The sequence below is a fragment of the Pristiophorus japonicus genome, chromosome 7 (assembly GCF_044704955.1).
Source record: "Pristiophorus japonicus isolate sPriJap1 chromosome 7, sPriJap1.hap1, whole genome shotgun sequence".
NCBI lineage: Eukaryota > Metazoa > Chordata > Chondrichthyes > Pristiophoridae > Pristiophorus > Pristiophorus japonicus.
Window position 1 is genome coordinate 156,148,902 of NC_091983.1, and position 21,598 is coordinate 156,170,499.

The following is a 21,598-nucleotide window of genomic DNA, read 5'->3' on the forward strand; positions in this document are numbered from 1 at the left end:
AGTGCAGCCAGTGTGAATGGAATGGCAGTTCACATTTGATATGTTCAGTTGAATTAAATACTTGTTCTATAGGGCAGAATTGATCCGAAATGAATATATAACAGCCAATTACCATAACAGTTCAACCGCTATAACTCTAATAACTTCCGTGCCACTTTGAAATGTTAACTCCAAAGAGAGCATTATTTGTGCATCCAGTTCTCAAAATCGAGCAGATTAAGATTTAGCAAAATGTTTAATAAAAATGAGAACAGCTAAGCACCTCGTTATTTTCAAAGCTTTAGACGTTTTGCCTAATTCAGTCCCATTGCCTTTTAAACATCGCAATAAGAGAGCCGGCCGCGTTCACTGAATTAGGACAATTTTAATTATACAGGCGGTCCGATTTGTGAACCAAGGTTCATTTATTGGATATAATATTGCAAAACTAAATAGAACCGGGAGACTCTATAGAAAGCATGGCGTGTTCGGTGATGCATTCGAGCTGTACCATTACTCAGATCGCTTCAAATAAAAGGGAACGTATTTTTTAGTAATTATGGAAGCCGTCTGTTCAACTATGTTAGGAATGCGGAGCGGAACAATATCAAAATACAATCCCCGTCAATATCAAGACCAGTGTCGTACAGTTGATATGGCCAGGAATGCCCGCGCATAGGGAGCGTTGCATTGTTTAAGCGCTGGCTTCTTGTTTTTCTTTGTGTATGCATCTGCTTCTAAAAGTGAGAAATCTGAAGGCAAATTGTTAATGAATGTTTATTCAATTCACACCACTGTCCTGGCATTTTCCTTTGAACTCTCTGCTATTTTTCTTGCTCTTTTGACAAATTAAAATCAAAGCATCTGTAATTATATGGTGCAAATTGAGATTTCTTAAATTATGTTTGTTTTGGCACAAATGCTCAACCTCTTAATTGCACCCCTAATCTATCCATTCACTTTAGATTCAGATTCCGCTTTAATATCACTTGACGACACATCGTAAAACAGAGCTGATGTTATTTAAATATTATCAATAGGCAAGCCATATTGAACGTTTAGGACCATGGCGGGAGAGTAATTATTTACACATTTCAACCAACATAATCGATGGCATTTAAATGATAATGTTATGGATTTTTCGCCTGACCAATTGGAAATAGAGAGGCGTAATGTCTAAACGAAAAGTAGAGTTTGCGTTTCGTTAATCTAAACTCAGTTTTGCATTTAAAAAGTACAGTCGGAAAGTGCATCTGGGAAATCCCATCTAATTATTGTAACCTATCTTATCCTTTTAAAAGTGATAACACGTTTTAACGATGGATTCGGGCCTTTGCCAAACAGTTAAATCCTTTATACTTTTGTTTTCCTTTATGCATTCTGAACCCAGATGAGAAACTGTTCACCACTAAACAATTCACCTATGCAGGGCACTACATTCCCCATTCCCCCCCACACCCCCCCCCCCCATGAAAATGCAATATACTCGATTCCCACCAGTAAATAACGCGAACAACTGGAGTTTAAATAGAATCTCAGGTTTCTGGTCATGTTGCTGTGTTTATTGTGGCCTCCATTAACAGGCAGAGAGCTCAGAAACACCGGGAATTTAAGGGAGAAAATAAAAAAGAACTGTACCTCAAACATCTCCAAAGGCCCAGAGTGATCAGAGGCGGAATGGGCCGAAAGGTTTGAGTGGCAAGGTTTAAGTGGGTTACCGGAAGACTGCCAACGTTGTAATTGCTATTATCGTGGCATTATGAAAAAAGTGTCATGAAATCATGAAGCAAACGCTAAATGACCCTCTGATGTTTGCTTTCTTTAGCAAAGTTGTACAGATTCCCTATCTGTTTGGCTTCTTACCCGAACCAGTGATTTTGTTTTGTCCCTGTATGAGGCGGAATCGACGCCATGGAAGACAATATTCTAAAGAAATACAACGCTCATCCTGCGAACACCGATTAAAATATATAATTTGAAAGAATAAAGGACAAGGGCGGCCACATCGATTATAGCGATTTTACCCCCAGATACTTCTCAGTTCTCACTACCTTAAAATTTGGAGTATTTGGTTAATTGAAAATGAAAACAACACTAAACTATGTCAGAATTAATCATAATTCGTTGAATGGATATTTGCCCAGGAGGAGGAGGGCGGGGGGAGAGGAGTAAGGTGATTGATGTTTACTTGGTTCAGATACTATGATCTCTAACGATGAATTTCGCAAACTGCCTTTTCGTGATAATCATCCTTTTCCTCTTATTATCAAATTTTTATTGAACAGATTAGATTTGTTTTTATCAATGACCAATTGAATAAAACATTTAAATAAAACACAGGAAGAATATAAATATGATTTCGATTTTAAAATGTGAAGAGGGATAACATCCACTTAAGATAAACACTATGATAATTCTTAAGGGGTCAATGTTAGTTTTTACTAAGAGCAGAGGGAAATGAACTTTAACAAAACAAGAAGGTCTTGCTGCAGGCTGCGAAATGTGGGTATTTTGAACTGTCTTTCGTCAAGCTCTAACCCAAAGGCATACCATTGTCCCCATATGGTCCCAGACAGTTCAGTGGATAACTTTGTTACCACACTTTTTATTCATTTCATCGGTGATATTGACTCAACAACAAGTAACGATGTGATCGTGTCTCTCATAGATTTTTCAGTATTGTGATTAATGTACATTTCAAAATCTTGCCGGTCTAAAATAAACAGTAAATATAATATTAATACATGTTTTATCACGTGGACACTTATGCCGTGTGCGAGTCATTCTGACTGCGTGTAATCTGGGCTGTAAACATTGCCAAACGTTTCATCTGGACAGCTGCTGGTTTCAGTTAAGGCGAGTGGATTCAATGTGCCGCGTAGTTTTGTTTTTAATAACATTGACATCTCTATCCAGTCACCTCTGGATTTGCTAAAATAGCTCACTCTCTTTGCAACATGGCAGGCAGACTATGAACGGCTCCCCCAAATTTCCGAAGTTTCCGAGGGGAGTTTCTAAATCGCTATTGAAATGTGTCAAAATGACGGTATATGTCGCCCGAGCAGCACTGTAGTAAATTCATGAAGATATTTACTCCCCGCCCCCCACGCCCACCATGTGTTTACTGGCGACCTTACTTCTAAATCGGACATAAGTGTCCATACATCAGAAGCTGGCTAATTGTAGACATAAGACATTAACACGCCGACTGTTGGGAAATCGGACGCTTTGGCTTGGAGAATTCAAGTCCCGCTCTTTTAATTTGAGAGCGAGTAATTTGGAGTGTAGAGGGCGCGCCACTGCAGGCACTGCAAAGCAAACAATAAAAATTAGGCGAAATACAAGGGGGATATGTTCAGTAAACTGTTTGTAAACGTGCACGCGTATCCTTTCGCAATTTGTTAAAATCCCGCTGTTCGCATCCCTTTAAAGCAAAGAGTCTGGTAATTAAAAGTGTGAGTTGTTTTTCCCTCATTTCCGCATGCATTTCTAATTAAATCTTTATGATACTCCCTGTGACTATTAACTGCCAACATGCTGCGTGAATATCCTCTACAAAAACCCAGCAGGCGGTGATAATTAGATAGAGAATCAAAGTAGACCTTTCTCATCAGCTACACAAACTTCCTTTTAACATTCTGTTGCAGTGGTTTTCTCCGCAGCTCATCTCAAACTATGTTTTCTACATTATTGGCCAAATAGAAAGAAGCACCCACATCTTAAATTATAAAAGATTATTTATTGAATACGTGTAAGATATCGCCCGTTACAACATATTAAATGTTAACATCAAAAAACGGAACTATCGATAATATAAAAAGCTTTACACTGTACACGGGGCTAACACGCACCAGAGAATGCTAAATGCTGCAGCAAGGACCGAATTTTAGTGACTCAGACTACTTTGCATTCACCACCATGACATGTTTTTCATTTTGTATGCTATCGCCCCATTGCCTAATGTCTAGGCAAGACAACAGCACGTGTCTAGAAGGCACGTGGATATTGCCACGCTCTCTTAAATGTTGCTCCCGCCACGTATTTTTGTAACAATAAATGGCGTGCGCTAATTTGTATGTACATGCATCAATGTAAACATATTGCTGCTGGCCATTGCAGATTGGATTTTATAAATCCTAGACCAACCATAGCCATTAAGCCAACAGTAAATGCATAGGGTAAAAAAATAAGGTTAGGATAGTGTTTGGTGATAAAGTTAAACTTGAGTTAAAAAATAAACGCCGTTCAGGAAGGTTGAAGGACTAGTAAAAGGGCAATGTGGCACGTTCATAAAATATCTCAAATCTATAAGGAGGCACCAACTCTCTTTTTGAAGTTCTTACATTCTAACGTTCTGTGTATGCTCCTTTTGAATTATCCTTTCAGCTTTTGAAGGATTATTACAGACGTTTGAGTTGAAATTATGAATACGATTTTACGTTTTTATAGACAATAGCTGTACAGGAAGAAGCATGCTCTTCCCAACAACGAACCTGTTGTAGTTTCCAATATTGCAATAAGCGTATAGTCATGGATAAATCAATTACATGAGACAGCTATGATTATTTGAAGAACATACAAGAGTTAAATGCTCGGAGGGATACATATCACTGCGTTAGTATTACTTATTTTGTTTAACCAATGTAGATGTAAATAACCAAAACAGGAACAAAGCTAATCATTTAAGAAATAATCGTGCGTGTCGCATGGTATTAACCGTCTGACGCTAAGGGTCAGATTATCACACGCATCTGAACACAAGAACGCATAATAAGCTCTAGCAGTTGCACGATCACGGTTTAATTAAAGATGTGGCAAGATTCTGCTCTGCCTTGTTCCAAATGGGTCATTTTAGCATGAAGTGATTTCTAAACTCTAGTTTCTAGACGAGTGGATTTCTCCAGATTCGAATTCGAGACAAGGTTGTGTGCGCCTTTCTCAATGTGATCTACTTAGGGCTCATTGTCTGACAAGTGCTGTAGTAATCCATGTTCTTGTTGTCAAAAGTCTAAAATATCACATATTTACTTTACGTTCTTTTCAATACTAAAATAACAGTTTAATTGTATGGCCCTTTTTGTATACATTAATTTGTTTCATTCCCATTGGAAAGATGGCAGTCTGTTTATTTGCGATGTTATCATAATGTGTACGATATCACGCATCATTCTATCTGATTAATGACATACATATGTATCATGCACGATTACAGGAGGTATGAATCATGTACACATGTACATATGCACGTATGTCTACATGATGCATACCTACTGTAATATATATATATATAATAATGTAATTATATTTATAATATAATTACATACTAACATATGCATGGATATAGAGTAGTACTAGGGTAAAATATGTTTAATTCGCTTACACAGTTACACATTATAATCAAATACATATTTCTGTTTATGAGTTTGTTCTATGTGTTCTACGTGATAATAAAAAAATCGCTTTGTTCCCAGATGCTTGACAGATTATTTTCTGATAATATGTAATGCTGGCGAATTTGATTTCCTCTGGTAAATTTTTCTTAGAATAATAAACCCTCAACCAGGTAATATAAATGGAAATAACAGATAGTCGAGTTCGGTTGAACTTGATTTATATACATGACTGTTTGATATCAAGTCAATTTGAATAGTGATATGACCCTAACTGTTTTTTTTTATATATTAACAGGCTTTGGATGACACGGGTACCACTGGCATGAGTTTATTGGACCAATCTGTCATTAAAAAGGGTATGGAATGTGAAAATGAATTAAAATGGACGGTTAAACTGCTCAGTCACATTATGTATTCCACTTACCATAGAGTACGAATTTATTTAAATATGTGTAACATTATATCAAAATGTCTACTAAATCGACTGGTTTCACAATCCACACCGCAATATCAATTTTTGAAGTTGTTTAAGCCTGTATATGTTGATTTATATATAATCTCACGCCCTGGTCTGCAATCAAAATACTGAAGTTCTCTCTTCAATATATGTGATTTCAGTTCAAGAGCACTTTTCTGGATTTAAGGAACGGATGGTAGGGTGTCATTATACAGGAATTATAGACTATTGCTACAGGATAATGGAGAACAATGCATTGATGTGTGTGTGTGTAGCCTGTGTACACGGCATACTATGAGATGTTGAATTCATCAGATCTATACATGCAAATCTCCTGCAAATTATTCACATTACCTGATATGAAAAGTTCTACCATCCACTTCTTTTAGTTTATACATAGAGAAACATTTCTTGACCAGCCATCCATTTAGGGGCTTATAGATGTAATAATACGACACGGTGGTATTTAAAAATACAATGACTTCAATCTTTTGTGTTGTAAGTATTTCCAAAAAAACGTTTGAAATCACGAAGAAACCTCAGTTTACAAAGACATATTTATGTCTGGATGGATAGATAGATTGATGGATGGATGGATGGACGGGTGGATGGAAGGATAAGATAGCAGGTTAGGTGGATAGGCAGATAAAAAGACAGGTGGACATTTATCAGATAAATAAAATTATAATGTTAGTTTCCGTCTGCATTTATCAATTGCAGATTTTTATCTAAACTAAATAAAATCATGCTGATAATGCAGATGCCCATAGCTTTAGCCCTTCCAGGCTAATTCAAAACTGCATGCAGCTTTCGAATTAAAATTTAACGCAACAAGAACCTCGCGTAAAGATTGGGCGGTGTTTGTCAATTTTATTTATAAGAGATGCTGTTAGTGTAAAGCATGTGATAACCTTCGTCATGTTGAGGGGAAAACTTCAAATGGTCGTGTTGTTTTTCCTTAACATGATATTCCTTGAGATGACTTTGCTGATACAACTTTACGCCGTGTTGCAGTCAATTGGATGGCCTTCGCTTTCGGCTCGAAAGCATCGGTCTGCGTTGGTCCCCGTGATGTAGCGTGTGGTTGCGTTTGTTGATTGTGCTGCGTTATGTTGGCTTTATTTTGAAGGTATACGGATGATGGTTATCTGCTTTGTTATATTCCGTTGTGAAAATTCTGTTCAAAGGTTGTTTGTTGTGCCTTCTTTGATGGTGTTATGATCTCAGTATTGTGTTTTATTGAGCTGAAGGGGTGTCTGTGTATGAGATTACTGAGGCATGGTTTTCCATGCCGGAGCTTGCGTTCGGCTCCAATTTGTACCCAGTGCTTTTGTTTCAGTCCTTTGTATTATGCATCGCTGGTTTGCTGCACAAAGTTACCGGCAGAGTGTTGTTTCCGTTTGGTCGCACGCCCCGTTCCTGTGTTGGTGTCTGTGTGTGGTAATCTGTGCTGCTGTACTGTGATTGTTTTGACATTGCCCTGCACTTTGCTATCTCAATGCAAGCTCCGTGAACCGTGCACAGCCCAGCTTTCTATTTTATCCACGTCTGACCGATCAGCCTGCTCTAATCTCCGTCAGCAGGTTCAAAAAAAAGCAGACACGAGGGACAGAAACTGCATGTTCTCAGCTGTCACGTCACCAGGTGAATATAAAGAGACAGCATATCCGTTCCGGCTCCGTGGACTAGACTTTCAAAGAGATGTGATGGCTAGCGTGCCTGCGTAGCTTCAATTTGAAACGGCTGTGTGCATTTTCGCGGCGATATTCACAGACACATCACTGCAAGTGTTCAAAGAAGATGCCAACTTGAAAAATAATCGAATGAACTAAGATTGTGATTGGCCACTTATTCGGAAACCTTTAGCTCTTATTTTTGGGGAAGAAAATAGCTTGTGAATGTGAACGATTTGCTGCCAACTAAACAACAGCAAACAGTTCTATTAGAAAAAGCCTGATAAGTCAAGGAAAATACTTCGGCCATTAACTTTAAAGCTGTCATTTAAACAGAAAAATAATGAAAATAAAGCCGGGACAGCTAAATATCTTTTCCCGAACACTCTCGCTGCAATACGTTAGCTCCGAAGTAGATTTTGAAAACACGAATAGATTTAACTAATGTGTCTCTTGCAGCCTAAAATATAACTGTAATTTCTCAAAAAAGAAATGGTGATTTGTAACCCAATCTAACTGACACAGAAAAGTAATAACACAGCAACAGCTGCGAATTATTACTGCTGTTAAGTTCTTGCAGAGTTATCTTTCCTTTTACCATTAACTTTCTTTAGAAGTGCAGGTCATTACCAGCAACATAGTTTCCTCCTTGACACGGAGTGTAACTGTTTTTTTAAACAACGTCCTTGAAAAAATTGAGCTATTTTTTCTTACAAAATTACAACAACGACAACCAACCTGGTTGTCCGAAAAAGTTGCTTGTAAACACGAGGAAGATACGTTCGCAGTCAATCAACCCCCCACCCCCCTCCCCCCCGAAAAAACCCCAGAAGAGTTCACTACAGTTAAAATAAAATCCGTTGTAAGCCTTACACTTACAAGGCCATTTTCTGTTTCAATAGTGGTTCATGCAAAAGATGAATTAAATTATTGAACGACGGAACCCAGTTTTTTTTAACGATTTCCAAAAACAATTACAAATCAATTCCCTAGCTGTAATACTCCGTTTTAGTGCTGTTTTCCATGTAATGATGTCAGGTAATTCGCGGTGGGGGAGGGGGGGGGGGGCAATAGGTTTGTTGGCATTTTCAATACGAGTAACTATATGGATGGGGCATACTTTTTCTGCCTGGGGGTCTTCAAATCATTCCCCACTCTGATTCAAAAGCATTTATTAGCTTAACATTGGCGGCACAAGAGCCTTCAAAACAATGGATGACTTCGCCGGTACCCGGAAGTAGAGACCAAGTCTGCATGATTTGTCACAAAGACAATGATATTGATCGTATTTGTTAATTTAAGTGTTCTTTTACATAGGATCAAACCATTAAAGGAGGTTTATATTTTAAATTGGGATTAAATTGAGACAGAAGTAAATATTCTTTCCTTATGGTACCTCCATTTGGTCCATCACACGTTCTGCTTTATCACCCTTGCCAAGTTTTCAAACTGTCATAGGAACTATCGTTGCGTGTACGTCTTGTTCTCGATCTCCGAAGAAGGGTTTATTTTCTGATTTGAAAGAACGATGCCAAACCTGTCCTTGGGTAGGGTTAGGTTTGGCTCGTTATTCGCGTATTTATCAGGAGCGATTTTAGGTTAGCAGATAAGCTAAAAGTTCACTGGCTGTAAACATACTTCCAGAGGAAATTTTCTGTTGACAGGGGACGCTGGGTGACTGGAATCCTAGTATTAAAAATATATTCCGATAAAGGCGAAAAGGGAGTGTATCAATCTTTAGAGTTCCGCTGATAAACAGAGAAATTAAAATTAAACTGAAACCCTTAAAGCAAAAAATGACGTCCCCGGTACCCGGAAGTAGAGAGCAAGTTTGCACGATTTGTCGCAAGGATAATGATAATGATATTGATTGCATCTGTTAATTTAAGTTTGAAAATACGATCAAATCACTAAAGGGGATTTACCTAGTCTTCCCCACAAACTGCAACTTAAACTGATAAAATTAGGGCTAACAATACTAAAGATAATCATGAAGAATATAGAAAATATGGTAGGGGAAGGTGAAATGGGAGCTGAGGAAGATTGAAAGGGAATATGAGAAAAAAAACTAGTAGATACTATAAAAGGAAATTGTAAAGGGTTGGTATGCATTTGAAAAATAAAATAGTTAAAGAGAGCATAGGACTGCCCAGAGGAGAGTCTAATTGTGGAGGATGACCACAGCAGAAATATTAACTCATTATTTTGCTTTGTTTTTTTTACAAATTGTGGTGGAAGTGAGAATATAAGAACATAAGAACATAAGAATTAGGAACAGGAGTAGGCCATCTAGCCCCTCGAGCCTGCTCCGCCATTCAACAAGATCAAGGCTGATCTGGCCGTGGACTCAGCTCCACTTACCCGCCCGCTCCCCATAACCCTTAATTCCTTTATTGGTTAAAAATCTATCTGTGATTTGAATACATTCAATGAGCTAGCCTCAACTGCTTCCTTGGGCAGAGAATTCCACAGATTCACAACCCTCTGGGAGAAGAAATTCCTTCTCAACTCGGTTTAAATCGGCTCCCCCATATTTTGAGGCTGTGCCCCCTAGTTCTAGTCTCCCCAACCAGTGGAAACAACCTCCCTGCCTCCATCTTGTCTATCCCTTTCATTATTTTAAATGAATATAAGTGTATTAGAGGAGGATATGGAGAACATTACAGATATAATGGTAGAAAAGGAATTTGTTCTGAAAAGTGAGCAAAACTTAAGCTAACTATGTTCCTGGGCCTTGACGGTATGTGTCCTAGGCTGTTAAAAGTGAGGAGATAGAAGATACTTTGAGCATAAATTTCCAATCCTTCTTAACTATTCAAATTGCACGACTAGACTGGACAGTAGACAATCTAACATCCTTATTCAGAAAAGAAGAGAGAAGGATAAACTGAGTAACTGTATGACAGTCAAGTTTAACATCAGTTGTAGACAAACTCAGAGCAGAACTTTCAACTTTGTCTGGGACTTAAAACGGGTGGCAGCATTTCAGCTGCACACCCCACCCAATGGGACAGGGTGTGTAATGGATGGCAGGAACACTACTTACCATTTTATTCCCCATCCCCCACCAAAGTTGGAAGTTCTGCCCTTAGAATGAATCATTAGAGATAAAGTTAGTAAGTTTGGGTTAATGCTGGGCAACTAGCACCAATTTGTGAAAGGCAAATTGTGTTTGACATTTTTTTTTTACAGAGACCAATTTGATAGATAAAGTAAATGCAGTCAATGTACTTTATATGGATATTTGGAAGGCATTCCATGAGGTGTCACAGAAGACGCTTGTGAAAACATTCAGACCTATGGTATAAGAGGAATGTAGCAAGGTAGATAGAAAATGGGTGATAGATAGGAAACTAAGAGTTAGGATAGAAGGTTGTGTATCACAGATATCATAGCTGGTGCACTTTTGTTCTCAGCATATGAAGATGATTTAGATTTGGACATAGAGTGAGTATGGGGATAATTTGTTCACGAGCTGAGTGGTTCGCATGCTGCACAGCCCAGGGGACCACCCGAAATTGGTCCTCAGTCTTTAACAAAATATTTCAGGTGAGCTGCCAGTGTCAGTCGCACCTCCAAAGGCAGTTTGCCCATGTTGAGGGATCCAATTTTAGTCTCGCTGCCTCACCAGCAGTGGTGCTCAGGTATTTAATGGGGGGATGGGAACGGATGAAGCTGATCGTGGGCCGGCACCATCCCTCAGGGCACTCCTACCTGTTCCTCCTTGCTCTCTATCTAACTTTAAAGAAAATGTATTTACCTTTTGTATCTACTACCTGCTAGGCCACATCCACGCCAGCAAACCTTGAGCAGAATAGGCCCAGCAGCTGCCCAATTTCCCAGAGAGGTCGTGAAATAGATGTTAGCCTCCTCATTAGCATATGCAAGATACCTACTGCTTGCTTTCGCCGGCTGCTCTAAATGCCCCAAAAATGGCCATACCCAATATCTGGTTGGACATCTTTCAGATGACCTTGGAGTTGACCCTGTAATTGTCCTCAATGCAACCATTTTTCACCCATTAAAAATGGGTCCATTGAGGCTCACTTTCTACCACGCAATCTCAAAACTTGCTATTAGTACAAAAGTAGGTGGTTGAGCAAAAGAAAGATAAATAGTTGAGAAGAATGGCAGACAGATGTCAGATGCAATTTAAAGTGAATAAGTATCAGATAATACAAAATGGGAGGGTAAACAAGGAATGGGAGTATGCACTTAGTGGAAACATACAGATGAAGAGAGAGACCTCTGAGTTCTAATACATAATTCCCTGAAAGTGCCAGTGGAGGTAGATAAACCATAAACCATACCAATGTAATATTGTGTTTTATCAATAGATGCTTATAATACAGAGTGAAGAAGTAATGGTGAATTCATGAAACCATTAGTTAGGCCATAGTTAGAGTACTGTGTGTGGATTTCTGTGCTTCATTATAGAAAGGGCATTCATGCTACAGAAAGTTTACAGCTTGGTTTCATCAGGATGATGCCTGGAATGGGAAAGCACAGTTATCAGGAGAGACTTGAGATATTGAAGGGGCGGGATTTCTGCAGGGGTTCTCGTGTCAATACTTTGGCAGAAGATCAGCAGAAACCTTGTAGAAACAGTGTAAATGGCTGTTTATACCATTTCTGCATGGTTTAGGCAATATTCCACCAAAGTTGCAGTAGGTAATCAGGAGAAATACCATGGAAATTATTCACACTGGACTTTTTTTTCACTGGATCAGAGCAAGCTAAGAGAAAATTTACTAGAGTTTTTTTTTAAATTATGAAGAATTTTGATTGAGTGAATAGGGAAAGATTATTTTATCTCGGTTGGGAGTCGGTGATGAGGGTTCATCAATTTTAAATTGTCAGTATGATTGTAATGGGAGAGGCCAGGGGTAATGTCTTTATGCAGTGGATTCTTAAAGCATGGAAGCCTTTGCTACAGGAAATGGTTGAGGTGGAGGTTACTGCATCTATTAAGGGAAAATTGGATAAATATTCAAAACAGTGGCAGCTACAGGCCTATGGGAGAAAGGGGGCAGTGAGATTAGTTTTAGGATTACTCTAGCAAAAGCCAGCTAAAATGTAATGGGCTAAATGGCCTCCTTCTGTGCCGTAAACGTCTATGTTTTTTTAAAACAGTTGAAAAACAGCTAAGTGTTTCATTATGACTATGTCAAACTATAATAATTTGCAGGATTGTTACAGTGAGCTAGTAAAGTAAGATCTTTTCCATGTTCAGCAGGCAACATGTAAAACCTCACTTGGGATGTTGATGTGTACCTGTAAAGAAAATGGACAGAAGCAAACATTACACGTGTAGACATTTTCCCATCCACGACTAATAAGACCATGGACAGTTGTATGTTTAGTAAACATGCTGATTAAAGTGCTTGTAAAAGCCAAGATGTCAAGCAACATGAGTAAGTGCACACGTGTAAAACGACTCCCCGCGATGTCATTACCTTAAAGGAAACGATGAAAAATTCCTAGCTGCGAAATAGAACTGTTGTTGAAAACACTCAAAATTGCGACAATTTTGTAAAACTCAAGTTCGCTTAGCAGCAAGAGCACATCAGGCTATTTTATGTTGGCGCCACCCTTACCTCCCGCGGACTGCCGCTGCGCATGCGTAGGAAATACTGATCGGATCTCCAGCATAATTGTTCAATTTTTTTTGGTCAGTTGTTCTTTATACATTTTAAATGCTTGTTAAACTAAAGAATGTCGTTCAAAACTGTATTTTTCACCTTTAAGTTGATAAAGGTCACAATGTCATTCTAAATACTGAAACTGCAGACGCGTTATGTTTAAGTTGTATGTAACATAAATTACTCGGAAGCACGCCTTGTAGATTTGCTAATGTTTATATAGATTATTTTGTGGTGGAGGATGGGTGGGGGGGGGGGGGGGACTACCCTTATATATTGGGTATCGTCACCTGATTCCCTTTCTGTTTAGGAGCAAACTATAAACTCGAAACTGATGCAAATAGATAGTTAAATACTGAAGTACTTCATATTAATAGCTTTCAGTTAACTTGATTTCCGTAATCTGCTTTGCGCTCTCAATATATTGATATGAATAATCGATCACAATAACAAATGAACACTTTTTGAGATAAAATAAAACAGACAAAAACTGCACCTGCAACTAATTGAAAGGAGAGTTGTTGTTGATATTGGGCAATATTAGATTACAGAGCTATAAAATATTGTCCTCAGAGGAATGTAACGTCGGGGATAGAATGTGTAAAGATCGCCACAATGATTCTCAAACATACCGCAGCGAGATACTGCAAAAGTGAATTTCAAATAAGTCGACATTAGCAATTACCCGCACATATATTATTTAGCTTGCTTAATACTTACTTATTTGTCATCCAAATATTATTGCTACCATTGTGTATCCCTGTAACAATGTATTTCTATTCTTGAAACAAATTCGAGACATTTGGTTGCAGGGTTATGGATAATTTCATGTTTGGATTAAATACAGTGCAGGCCAAGCGAGAAAAGGGGGCAACTAATATTTAATTGTAAAATATAGAATAGTTGCGTTTTCAAAGTGGGGTTAACGATATGGTCAAGAGTCACTGTGTCGTATTTTGTGTGGGAATAGCTGCCTGGCACTTTTTAAGGTAATTTACTTAACAGGAAATGAGTTGGTCCCAGAAGAGAGAGCAAACGAGGAGAGTTAAAGTAGCCAGCATGATAAATGACGCTTTCATTTAGGGATCTCTAGAGCTCGTTTAAGTCTAATTTTCCGTATTAGCCCCTGTTGAGCTATTAATACAGTACTCAGGGACCGTGGCTCCTGTCTGGGCAGAGACATTACAGCTAACATTAAAACGCACTCTGGATTTCAATGTGGAGATAATGGAAGGTGTTTTAAATGTTTCTGCTAATATAGATTGACAGAGGGAGGTAAATATGATTTGGAGGGCCTGGTCAATGAACAATCAATAAATTATTGATAATGGCAACGTTGTGCTACATTAGCCGGTTAAAATCAAGCAAAGCACTGTAAGATAGCCCTCACAAAAAGAATCGTGAAATGTCTCGATATTTGTTTATCTTAAAGGACACTTCATGCCATACAATAACTTTTGCAATGACTGAAATACGTGCATATTTTTACATTTGGTCTAATGGGCATATAGATAGAATCATTAAAAAACAGCACAGAAGGAGGCCACGCGGCCCGCCGTGTCTGTGCTGGCTCTCTGAAACAGTAGACATGCAGGGTCCCACATCCCTACTTTTTGTCCTTAACCCTGCAAGTTCCACATCCGCAAGTACTTGTCAAATTCCCTTTGAAAATTGTTTATGGAATCAACTTCCGCTACCTATTCAGGTGGAGCGTTCCAGATCCCGACAATTCTGTGTGTGAAAACATTCTCCACATTTCCCCTCTAGGTCTTTTTCTAATGATTTAGAATTTATTTTTGAATCTATGTCGATAAGGCGGCAGATGAATGGATATAGGTACTGCATTTTATATTCATAATATTTCAATCCGCACTGCATCTCTACACAAAATGGAAAAGACAACTAGCTTAAAACGTTATCTATATATTTTTTAATGTTTAATTTTAGTTTAGTCCATAATCGCATATACTTCACCAGTGCCACATATCCATATGCTCTATTGTCATTATATTGAACAAATTAGATTACATGCAGTTATGTGTAAATATATACACATGGCTTCTCTCAAGATATGTATCCATATACATAAGATTTTATATTAACACTAGGTTATGCAGCAGATAACGCGCATTTCTGATTAATAGCTATGGAAATATTAGGTTCTGTTTATTTAGAATGTATAAGGGACGCTCTAGATGTATATGAGTTTAGTTAAATCCTGATAATTACTGACGAGATATATCTGAATCAGGATTGCTAATAAATAGAAGCTAATGTCTTAGCACCTTGTGTTGTTTGTAGTTAAAATTATGCACGGGTTAGGTTCGCGTCTTTGCTACATTAAATGTGCAACTATTCGTGGTTATTATTACAATGACTTCAATAACGATCGCATATACACTTGCAACATATTTACACATTGCATTACGAAATCACACTGAAGAAGTGCGGGCTGAACATTCTGAACACGTAAAGAATTGAAGGCTTCAAGCTGCGTTTTTGTCACGGTCCATTGGTTTGTGATTTCCTCGAGTCGTTTGAACGCTATCAAGTTCGTTGCAGAATTACGTTTCTAAGCACAATCTGTTCATAATTATTAACAAATGAAGCAAGTATTATTTTCCATATTGATGATCTGTAAGAGAAATTAACGTGAAAATGTGCCTTAGAGATATCCTAGAACTAAATTAGCAAAGTGATATTACAAGACTTTAATAAATATGATTGAAGGCACTTAACTGAGCCAATGCTCCAGTGGTTTATGATTCATTTCAGTATGTTAACGATGATGTTTATAACATGACAATATCTATACTTGTGTGTTTATTGGTCTAGTATCAATCATTCCTTCCATGAAAACATAAAAAAAACAAGATATAGTCAGATGGACGGGCAGATTACTTGGGTTGTAGATCCATATTCATATCTGATGTGGGCATATTTACTGTCCAATTAACGAATATTTATTTTCTCAAGTATTTCTTTGGCTCATGTTTGCGGGATATTGCAAGTTAGAGGAGGCACACTCAGTAAGCCTTTGGCCTTGTATTTGTCAGAATTTGCACAAAATTGAAAGTTCAGACTGTGGGCAACTCTTTTCACTTCCAATACTGGAATAGCTCACTTGAAGCATTAATACTAACATGCGTATATATAAGTGCCAATGTTAAACTGTTACTTGAAGTCAGATATCTTTTCAAAGCGGTAAAGAGCTGTTAACATGACTGCAGCGAGTTTAAATTACAGCAGCTATGCTCTGCAATTAATTTTTTTTAGCAAGATTTGGATCACTTGATAGACTCAGGACTGTCTGCAGACCTACTGAGGTAGTTTAAGCTAAGATATTCAGATTCACTCGTATTTTAACATGGGTCGTCTTCTATGTAGCGAAAGGTGTACGCATTGTGGAGGAATCATACCGGGAATTATGATCATTATATTAATTATATTTTGGGACACACCGTAATCCGAATACAATAGGAAATGCAATGGCTTTCAACTATAATACACGCCTTCCACTTCTCGCCAATACTATTATGTAGTTTGCATTTAATTTTCCAACTGTCATGTACCTTTCTCTTGTTAACAGTTTTTTAAATACATTTTGTAGCACACGAGAAAATAAAAGACAGGCAAATTATATTTAACTAGGCTGATTTCCTGTGCTGAGGTTCACTGACAAGATGTACATGCCGCCCTTCATGTGGTGAGGGGAGGAGGACAGATGAAAGTAAATTCATAATACGTGACCTAACACGTTAACAAATGGGTGGATGTGTGACCGTATATCATTGCAATGCTGCAATCGAATTGAAATGAGTGAGATTTAACAGTAAATATCTGCAACACAGGCAACTTGTTGATTGTATTTTTAATGTGTATCGATAAAAACGTGAACTCGCACCGAAATGGCAACCGCAGTTATTTCATAATCTTGTCTAAAAGTTCTAACTTGTCAATGTGCGTTGTCCCTCAAATAAAAATCAGTTGGCGCAGTAGCCAAACAGGAATTAGTGTCGCCCCCCCCCCCCCCCCCAATTCTATTAATAAACCGAGCGGGATTCGATAATGTACATTCAAACACAGTTAGCAGGGTTGAATTCAAACGTATGAAACAAAACTCGATGGTTTTATTCTGAACTGATGGAGAATTAACTGCCTTATAAATGTGTTAGTGACACCATTTCTAGTTCACAAGCCAGATTTCAACATTATTTGGAAACAGACACGGCTTTCCAGCCCATCTGGGTTTCATCAAAACGCTTACAGATCTGTCTGGAAGAGACCGGGTAGAACTCGCCAGCTTGTTACAAAAAAAACCTTTACCTGAAGTAGAAATTGATACGTGGCCCGAGCGTGGGAACTGTGGATTCGTAGGAGAATTATAAGCAGAGTTTGCCTTATGTTATTTAAGAAATAAAGCATAGTTGTGTGGTCAAATATAGAAACAATGCAAATTCGCTGTTACATTTTCAATTCTCAACCTAAAGCATGTGAAAATCAGTTACTGAAATCACCATTTTAAAATATTTTATTCTTTACTATCTAATTCTGTGGCATTTTCTCGACAAATCTTTTCTGTTACAACAGTGAACGCTGATGGCATCCTTGGGGAAATGCTCCCCAAGGAATGATTGAACCTCACAATATGAGAGAGCTAAATTACCAACATCACTGCTGACATGAGGTTTCGCTTTCAGCTGGGTATTTAAATTCAGCTCCCTTATACTGTTGGGCTGCAGTAACTCGTCCAACCCAATTTTATTAAAACTATATAAACGAGGGAGAGTGAGAAAATAAATAACTTAACATCGAATGTAATTATCATTATTTGTATCCTTTGGAATGGCTCTGATGGTGAGGATTTCTGTAATCCAATCAACAAGTGAGCGATTTAAAGCAAGTTGAAAGTCCATGACCATAGTTGGCACTGGCTTCTATGCTTTCCCCGTCTGCTGGTTGAATAATATAAGCCGCAAATTCCTAAAGTAAACATATTTTGGACAAAATGGCACACTTCTCTAAATTGGAAAATCGAGGTTTTATGCATCGCTTAGGAATGCTGGGCGGTAAACGCAGAAGGAACTTTATAAACCTGCAAAATAAAATTAAAGTCATTCTGAAACAACAATTATTTATCTTGCGATTAAAGTCATACCATACTTCCATTAATGTACAATAGCGAATTCTTGACCCATAGATATTGTTGATCGATAACAAAATATCCAGAGAAACGATTAGTGAGATAAGGCAGGGGGCAGTAAAGTGTTTTTTTTAGTTGTTACCCATTAGCATGTGCGAGTGGGCTGGTATTGTACATTGGAAACTATGAAATGCCTACAATTATCTAGCTGATACCAATAATGTTAATAAAATCACTAATATTTTCTTTTTTTGCTTTAAATTGGATAATTCTTAAGTTATAGAAATAATACATATAGGAGATCACTATCTGTCATAGTCAGCTATAATTAATAATGCATTTCAAATGAATCTTGGGTAAATATTTTTCGTTTTCATTCCAGTCATTGCTGTAGCTAAAGACTCTGACCAGTTAACTCTTTTGAAAGCATTTGGACTTGACAAATATAGTGGGGACTTTCAGTAAACATCTCTCATTTATATTACTCTGAAGAACGTACTTATTGTTTGACCAGATTTTATTTTCCAATTTGGAAACGTGCAATTCCCTACGAGAGATGTTCTTTTACAATATCCAGGATGTTTCAAAAAGTATCATCCCCATCTAAGTGTAAAAGAGAACAGTTTGTGTAGAATTTAATGTTGATAAACCACGATCGAGGTACCAGATCCAGAAACCAGTGTACACCATCCCAAAACACGTGTCTTTGTTTTTTGTAAGAGAAATGCAAGGGGTCATTCTATAAAACACTGATACACTTTTCAAGATTCCAGTTTAATAATGAAGCACAGCTCCCCATCCCCATAAAACCGACCAGCTCTACTTTTCAGTACAGCGCATCCTATATGCAAATGGCACAAAATAACTGTTCGCTGAAAAATGTTCCAACGGAGCCGATACAGACACGATGGACCGAATGGCCTTCTGTGGTGTAAACTTCAATGGTTCTATATTTCGTTTCAGATAGAATCTGTGCTTATGGTGACGCAGTGCTCACTTCTGGTGTTGTTTCCTTTTCTTTCAGTCCCACTTCCTCACAAGAATATCACGTCTCTGACGATGAATAAAGACAATCTATTCGGTGGAATTGCGAACCACAACGAGGTCTTCTGTTCGGTGCCAGGACGCCTGTCCCTGCTTAGCTCCACGTCCAAGTACAAGGTGACTGTGGGAGAAGTCCAGAGGCGCCTGTCCCCACCAGAGTGTCTGAACGCGTCATTGTTGGGAGGAGTACTGAGAAGGTAGGTCACAAACACAGGAAACCAACCTTTCGAAAGAAATCAATATGGAAACGTACAGAACAATGAAGTATGACTATAGCTAGAGTGCAAAGTGCCTTGTACTTGTGTGTCTTTATCGGTGTCCCCCAACTCCGTCCATCTATCCATCTATCTAAATTATACATTCTACATCGCACAATATTTCAATTAATATTTCTATATCCATTCTTCTATTTGCTTTTCACTCAGGAATTCAGAACATAATATTAATAACCATTAAAACGCAAACTTGGAAGCCAGTGTGTATGTAAGAGTGCAGTTATACTACACCTACCGGTCTGAAACTGGTATGTGTATCTTGGACTGGGGTTATGTATCTATGTTTATGGGTGTTTGAACACAGGCCGTGCTCCCTGTGCTTCGCTTTTTAATGTGGCGGCACTGACCGGAATATTAGCGTCGTCGTCATGTTAAGAAGATTGCAAATAAAGTTCCCCAATATGTTTAATGCTAGGAGAAGGATGATAGGAGTAGAAGCTATTTCGTAAGATTAAAAAGATTCAATTTAAAGTTTGAAAGTTCCCAGGAGATCCAATGAACAGTCTGCGTATTTTTAAAACTATAGTTCCACATTGCTGGAGTGATATTGACCCAGCAGAAACTCAAAAGTGCTGTGAGACTATCTTTCCGAAGTGGTCCTACAATGCATGGCTTTAGTGCATTCGAGAACCTAACTCCAGGGCACTTTCACATCAATGAGCACTCAAGGCAAAAGTAGCAGAATAGCTGTATCCATAACTGTACTCTTGGGCTGCAGTTATATTGCAGCTACCAGTGTTAGGCCCGTATATGTAGAGCAGACAGTTGATGCACTGGGGCTATACTGCCAATTGTGCCTCAACCCAATGCACTAAGGTCAACCACAAAAGAGCTTTGCGTACTCGCTGGCTCAATTTTAATTTGAGGAGAACAAGAGAAAATCATCTTCTAAAATTAAAAACATATGAGTTTTAGTTTAAGTGTCCAGATTGTTCAGTGCACCACTTCAATGTTTTAAAATGTGGCCTTGCATTGACCTGGCGTCATGTTGCACCTCGTGTGAACTCAAACTGGTGTGACACAATCATCTGTAGGATGACATCACACTTCCTGGCTTTAATGTACTGGGTTTACCTTGGGACTTGACTCCCCAATTATACTGCCACTTTCGGGTTCATACGCATCCAAAACAGCTCCCTATTAATAAGAAAGTAGCAGTACAACTGCATCTTTAAGAAATAATGACTTGGCCCATGGGTATTATTATAAACTTCCTCGTATGCAAAGCTGCCTTTTAAAATATTTTTCCCCAGAATAAGAAACGAATGAAATATTATAGTCACATAATATTAAAGAGCATGCACACCCACACACACACATCACACACACACATACATCACGCATACATACACACACACAAACACACACACCACGCATACACACACAAAAATACACTAACACCACACAAATACACACACACCACACACACACCACATATACACACACACACCACACACACAAATGCACACACACATATACACACACACAAATACACCGACCCAGCCACACACACACACATATAAACAAGGCTACTTAAAGTATTGCGGAATTTCAAAATGTATCGTGTATTGTTTTCAGAGCCAAATCGAAAAACGGTGGAAGGTCGTTGAGAGAAAAACTCGAGAAGATCGGATTAAATTTACCCGCAGGCAGACGTAAAGCTGCGAACGTCACTTTACTAACCTCACTAGTAGAAGGTAAAGACTTGGGGACACTTTTCATAAATAACCCTTCCGATTTTATTGATAAACTGATAGCATGATTATCCCCAAATTAACGCCACTCACACCGACGTCATTTAACCATCGTATGAACAAGGAATTGACGATAGGAAGACTATTTATTTGTATATCATTCAGTATAGATCATGTTGACAGGGATATAATTTCAATTCTTTGCATTCTTTTCTATATATTGCTTTTATATGTAACAGTGTTCAATATACTAAGGCCAATTGTAAGAATTGGTGACCGCAATATCAGAATTATACTA

The 21,598-nt window shown here is 38.2% G+C and overlaps 1 protein-coding gene across 6 annotated transcripts in view; it reads left to right on the forward strand.

The window, feature by feature from the left end:
- Positions 1-21,598, forward strand: part of tfap2b (transcription factor AP-2 beta) — a 36,781-nt gene that overhangs the window by 7,698 nt on the left and 7,485 nt on the right. For 2 of the 6 annotated variants that reach the window (XM_070884495.1, XM_070884497.1), the window contains exons 3-7: positions 5,668-5,728; positions 12,387-12,404; positions 17,238-17,251; positions 19,329-19,528; positions 21,185-21,303. In XM_070884495.1, coding sequence (XP_070740596.1) covers positions 5,668-5,728; positions 12,387-12,404; positions 17,238-17,251; positions 19,329-19,528; positions 21,185-21,303 — 412 coding nt within the window. Of the gene's footprint in view, positions 1-5,667; positions 5,729-11,051; positions 11,087-12,386; positions 12,405-17,237; positions 17,252-19,311; positions 19,529-21,184; positions 21,304-21,598 lie in introns of all 6 variants that reach the window. The other 4 variants (XM_070884494.1, XM_070884496.1, XM_070884492.1 and 1 more) reach the window with 2 other exon arrangements.